Genomic DNA, 6,045 nt, shown 5'->3' with positions numbered 1-6,045 from the left:
CGTGGGGAGGCGGGGGAGGGAGGCGTCCGCGCCGCCGGGGGGCCGCGGTGAGCCCCCGGCCCGGGCCAGAGCTTTAGTTGAGCTCGGCGCTGCCCGGGTCATTGTTGGCTGGGACGGAGGAGCGGGAGCCGGGGGAGGAGTTGCGAGGCGGCGGCGGCGGCGGCGGCGGCGGAGGGAGCCAGAGGGGGAGCCAGAGAGCGAGCGAGGGAGGGAGGCTGAGAGCGAGCGGGCGGTCGAGCGAGGGAGGGAGGAGGTAGAGAGACAGGGAGGGTGGGAGGGAGGAGGAAAAATAAAGAGGAGAGCCTAGCAGGGCTGAACAATAGAGACAGGCAGACGGGCGAGGAGGAGAGCCAGCTGCCGCTGCTGAGGGAGAGCAGGCGCCCAGGCAGCTCGTACCCCGGCCCCGGCCAGACCGCAGGCGGCCAGCGCCCCCGGAGAAGGGGGACCATGGGGGAGCCGGCGGCAGGCGCCCCCAGCCCTCCGCGCGCCTCTGCCTGAGGGAGCCTCGGCGTCCTCTGCCCTAGCCCTGCCGCCCCGGCCGGCCGCCCGCCCTTGAAGCCCGGTGTCCTCCGGGTCTGCGGCCGCGGCCGCTGTGCCCCGCGCCCTCCGCCCACAGGGCGCCGAGCAGCCCTCGGCCCCAGGCTTCGCCGGCCCCCGGCTGCCCGCGGACGCCCTCCCCCAGTCATGAACCCCCCGGAGGGGGCAGCGGAGGAAGGAGGAGCCGCCGACTCGGACGTGGACGCCTTTTTCCGGACAGGTAAGCTGGGCAGGGCTCGGGGGGTTGGGGAGGGGGGCTGCTGCGCTGGATGCGGCGTCTTGGACAAGTTTGGGGAAGGAGGGCTGTTGCTGGCGTGTGCGTGTTGGGGGGCAGTCCCCCTCGTTGCCGGGGCTGGAGTGGCCGAGATTCTTGTTGTTATGGCAATGAGGGTTGCATTTTGGGGAGGGGTGGGGGCTGGGAGCTCGGCGCCCCTCGGCGTTCACCCCACTTGCGGGAGTCTGTGTTGGGGAGGCGAGAGGCGGTCCCCTCGGGCCGCCTTCTCCCGGAGCGCGGGGATGGGGCGATGTTGGATCACTTTGCAGTGCGCCGCTCCCGCTACCGGCGTCCCCCGCCCCTCCCTCGGCTCCCCCCCTCCCCCCAGCGCCTGTCAGCCCGGCTCCCGCCGCCCTGGGCCGGCACCCCTTCTCCGGCCGGCGGCCCCCGGCCCCGATGTGCAAAGAGGGACAGTGGGGACCGGGAGTCGCGCAGGCTGCAGACTGACAGTCGGGAGCGGGGCGGCCCGAGGACTGTAGTGCCTGGTGCGTGTGGGGAACCAGCGTCTCAGACTTAAGAGGCAGACCCGGCAGGGAGGGCGGTGGGCGCCTGGGACCTCCTCCTTGTCCTCCTCTTCTCCAGTTCTGGGAACGGAGGAGCTTTTCATAAGAATCACTCATTCCTGGAAGTGTGAGTTAGCGTCCCCCTCACACACACCCACTGAATCTTTGCTTGCCTGTGGTATGTAGAGCACCGCCCCCCCCAGATCTGCCTTAACAGCTGTTTTCGGCCCCTGCCACCTCCCAGCCCCCAGGTCTATAGATCCTCCTGTTCCTTGGCTACACAGCCCCTTTCCCAGAGCAGAACCGACCACCCTCATCTGCCACCACCTGTGGCCCTGTTTCTCTGATGACCAGGGTTTCTCCATCTCCTCTTTACCTGTGGCTTCCACCAACTCTTTAGGTAGAGCTCCCCATCTTCCATGTCTGGAACCATGTGGTCTGGAATCTTTTTCCCAAAGAGTCCAGTAAGTTATGGGGACCCTGGGCATCTCCCCTCTTTCTGTAAATTGGATTGGAGGACGTGAACTGATGGGGGTCAAAGAGCAGGTTGGCTTTGAAGATTCCCTGTGCACCCATCTGTTTCCTAACCTCATTGCCTTGCCCTGGAGGTCATCTGAGGGAAGGCATGGGGTGCTTTTTTGGGGAGACTTGTGGCTTTAGAAGTCAAGACTTGGTCAGCCCATATGTTCATTTTCTAGTTGGTCTGAAGAGGAAAGAGCTGGAGGATAGGAGCTGATGCCAGGACCTGGAGAAAGCAGAGGGAGCCCCTGTTATCCTATCCTGCTTCTCAGGGCTCAACCTTGCCTCCCTCCTTCCTTTTCCCCAGATGTGGATTCTAATATACACCTTCTCCATCCCCCCCTTTCTCTCTCTCTCACATACTCTCTCTCTCTCTCTCTCACACACACACACACACACTCATTCACTCACTCACTCACTCACTCACTCACTCACACAGCCCAGGAACCAAAGCATGAATTCTAAAGAGGTGCCTGACCTGATAACCTTAGTTTATTACCTAGGGGAGAGGTTCTGGGGGCTAAATGATACCTGGAAACATTCACCAGGACGTCTTCATTGACACCCCTACCATCCACCCTTTGCCTCCCATCTGGCACAAAACTCTGCCTTTTCTTAGCTCTGGGGAAAACTCTTGAAGTGTGAGCTTTCCCACCTTCCCTTTCTGGACCCACTTTTATCTTTTGGCATCCACTCCTCCTTCCCCTTTTCTACCATCCAAACACTAGATCCTGTCTATTCTCTGTCTCAGGCCCTTGGAGCAGATCTCAGTTTCTGGAGGCTTGCTAATTTCTGACAAATGAATTCACACAGTGTTAATGGTGTTAATGGCCTATAATGGTCCAATGTGTTACTTTTCCCAGGGCCTTTCAAAACACAACATGGGGCTTACATTGTCTAGCCCTGGCTCAAATCACAGAGTAAATAGCAGACTGGGTCCGTCTCCTGTGGAATCCTGTTGGGGATATTCTTCCTCCTCAGGCAGCCTTGTTGAGGGGGGCCTAGGTCTGAGGTGCACTTTGAATCAGAGAAGGGTGAAATCTTCAATGCATAAGGCTGGAAATGACTGACGACCTGTAACAAGTTGTAAGAGGGGGTGCAGACTGTTTGTGGTAGGGTCTAGGACCACCACCCACCCTGAGTGGTCCTCTGTGCTCTGCTTCCTGATCTTATCCCCTTCCAGTCTCTAGCCTGGGCTTTTGCTGGGGATTCTTAAACCTGGAAAAGGCCATATTTCTTAACCGTCTCCTTCTGAGTCCCCATCTTTATGGAACATAGCACTACACCTGGTAGGCTGGACAGATTATAAATTTATTTAGTTGAACAATTGAAAAAGCTTCAAACACATTTTCAAAGTCCCTAGTGCCAGGATTACCCCCTACTTTCTGGTGGATAATTTTGCATACACAAAGACCAGACTGGCAATTGCTTTGTCAAAACTCTGGCATACTGTGCCTCTCATTAGGCATGTTTCGAATAACTCTGTCATTTTGGTTCTTTACTTGTCCTCTTCTGATTATTTTGGTATTTCAGTTCTTTTGACATTCCCCAAATCCTACATCCATACATGTACACGGACAGAAAGAAACACACATGCACACCCCCTGCCCCCACCATTATTCTTATAGACTGGTGTATTCTGTGTCGTCTTTCTGGGAATTCTCTGATCCAAGCCTGGGAGAGTGTGTCACAATAATTTTATTGATCATGGTTATGAGGCAGAGGAGGGGAAATATGGGAACTCAGAACTGGGAATAGAAATCAATTGGAATAGAAAACCAACAAGGGCTTTTCAGCTTCTACTAGGACCCTTCTGCTGTCCAGGGTGCTATGGGATACAAAAGAAATATTGGTTTCTACCCTCCAAGAGTTTTTAAAAGAAGATTGACAATTACTGCTCAATTAGAGATTAATTACTTGCTGAACATTATGGTGCTATAAGATAAAAAGTTGGCAGAACTACAGAGGAGTGGAACTGAGGGTAGCCCTTGAAGGGGAGATGGAGGGTGGGAAGAGGATCATGGGCAAAATCTCAGGGAGGTTGAGGCATTGACATTGAGGATCCTGGGAAGACTGAGTAGAAGGTGTAGGGTAGGGAGGAATGGGAAACAGGGTTGGGTAAGTAGGGCAAGGCCAGATAGGGAGAATCTTGGGAGCCCAAGAGAGGAGATTGGATTTGATTCAGGACTGATAGGGAGTCACTTTAGGCTCCTGAGCAAGGGCATGTCCTGAAGAAAGTGGTATTTGGAAAGGTTAATCTGGGGGTCATATGATAGATGAAGTGGAAAGAGAGAGAAAGGATCCAAATGCAAAAGTGATCTGGAACTGAGGGAGAGGGGCTTGGTCTGGGTTGGTGGCAGAAAGGATGGGGACTCAGAGACCACTCTGAGAGACATTGTCAAAGGCAGAAATGTGGGTATTTGTTGACAAACTAGTTGTAGGGGGGAAAGAAAATTAAGCCCTCGAGAAAATGGTAGTAGCTGGGTTAAAAGCGTAGAGGACCAACAGTGTCCTGACTGAAGCACTCTGGTTGAGGACAGGAGCTGGTTTTGCAGGGCGGAGAATGCTGTTAGCTTTGGATGTGGAAAATTAGAGGTGACTGAGGAGCATGCAGGTGGAGTTGGTTTGTGGGAGATATGGGACTCCAGACAGGAGCACAGGTGGGAGGTTAGGGCTGGCATTGTGGCCTTGGAAGCCTCCTGAATCAAGACTCGCTGCAGCTGAAGCTTTGTGAATGCATCAGCCCTCAGAGGGAGGGGGTGGAGGGAAGAGGAGAGGGCTAAAGTTAGAATTTGGGGGAGAAACCCTTGTTTAGGAAGTGGCAGCAAAGGAGACTTGATCCTGGAGACCCCAGGGAGTCAGCGTGGGTTCTGATGTGATGACAGGCTGCAGACAGGTTGAATAAGAGGAGTGCTGGGTAAGTGTCACTGGATGTGATAAAAAGAAAGCCACTATGAGCTCTTGGGAGCACAGTATTAGAAGAGGCATTCAGAGTAGGGATTTGGGGTGGTGGGTAGGAATCAATTACTTGCAGAGTTTACCAGTGAAAGGAAAAAGAGTTTGGGTGCTAGTCAGATGGCATGTTAGTACCAAGAAAAGGGGTTTTCATTTTTTGATCGGAGAGTCAGAACAGGTTTGGATGTGGAAGGCAGAGAGATTGTGGGCAGGAAGAACTGAAGATGCTTGGTTGATTTTTGAGTTAGATACCTGAAGAGGTGAGACAAGAGGAGGTTCCCAAGCGAAAGTAAAATCTTGACTTTGGTGAGCAGAGGAGAAACCTCCTTCTATAAGACTCAAAGGAAGAAAATTCAGAGGATAAATTTAATGAGATTGATGTGGAAATATCTTTTTTCTGTTGAGCTTTGGTTTGTGAGTCCAGACATTTTTAACTGGACTGTTTGCTGTTACTTGGACTTTGGTCAGCCTCAAACTCAACTCTGTCTTTCCAAGTCCCTAAACTAGCTTCTCCTCTTGTCTTCCTTAATCCTATAAGTGGCGCCTTCCCTTTCCTAGTCATGATATTTAGCACCTTGATATTGTCTCTGAGGAACCTCACTCTTCTAACAAACTCTATTATCTTTCACAGTGAGCCCATGCTGTTCACCCTCAGGGCCTCTGCCCTAGACCAGGAGACCCATTATGGTGCTCATAGACTCACTAGCCTTTATTCTTGGCCCTTGGAATCTGCTCTCTCACCCCCACTCCAATTGGCATCTGCAGGCAGATTGCATTTCCTAAAGGAGATTGAACTACTTTCGTCACACCTGGTTTATGAACCTACAGTGACTTTCTGGTGCCTTCAGGGTCAAGTCTGTCCTTCACACCTCAGAGCCAGCCTGCTCTTCTCACCGTCCAAGGGCACTTTGACTCATGTTCCCTTTGAATCATCCACCCCTTCACCCCTACTCTACAAATGCAACTTATTCTTCAAGACTTTAACACCACATTCTTCTGGAAGCTTTCATAGCTCACAAGACCAACTCTCTCCTCTGAATTCCTTAAACACTCACTTGTCTATACTCATTGTCTCACTTCATCAGAGGTATTGTATTGTTTTTATCCTTTTCATACAATGAAGTGATTTGTTCTTTAAAAGATCTTTTAAAAAGCTTGTGATTCACCAAAATCAAACCAAAACAAACCGTCTCCCCCCTGTATAGATAAAGCAAACACAGCAAAATATAAGCAGTTGCTGAATTTAGGTGGTGATAT

At 52.6% G+C, this 6,045-nt stretch overlaps 1 protein-coding gene across 13 annotated transcripts in view; it reads left to right on the top strand.

Moving 5' to 3' along the window:
- Nucleotides 1-300: 300 nt before the first annotated feature.
- KALRN (kalirin RhoGEF kinase) overlaps nucleotides 301-6,045 on the top strand; it is a 655,749-nt gene continuing 650,004 nt past the window's right edge. For all 13 annotated transcript variants that reach the window (XM_059920949.1, XM_059920948.1, XM_059920941.1 and 10 more), the window contains exon 1: nucleotides 301-757. In XM_059920949.1, coding sequence (XP_059776932.1) covers nucleotides 685-757 — 73 coding nt within the window. In that variant the 5' untranslated portion in view covers nucleotides 301-684. The remainder of the gene's footprint in view (nucleotides 758-6,045) is intronic.

The sequence above is a fragment of the Balaenoptera ricei genome, chromosome 4, assembly GCF_028023285.1.
Source record: "Balaenoptera ricei isolate mBalRic1 chromosome 4, mBalRic1.hap2, whole genome shotgun sequence".
NCBI lineage: Eukaryota > Metazoa > Chordata > Mammalia > Artiodactyla > Balaenopteridae > Balaenoptera > Balaenoptera ricei.
Note: the sequence above shows the minus strand (reverse complement) of the source record. Positions and strands in the feature narration are given on the sequence as shown.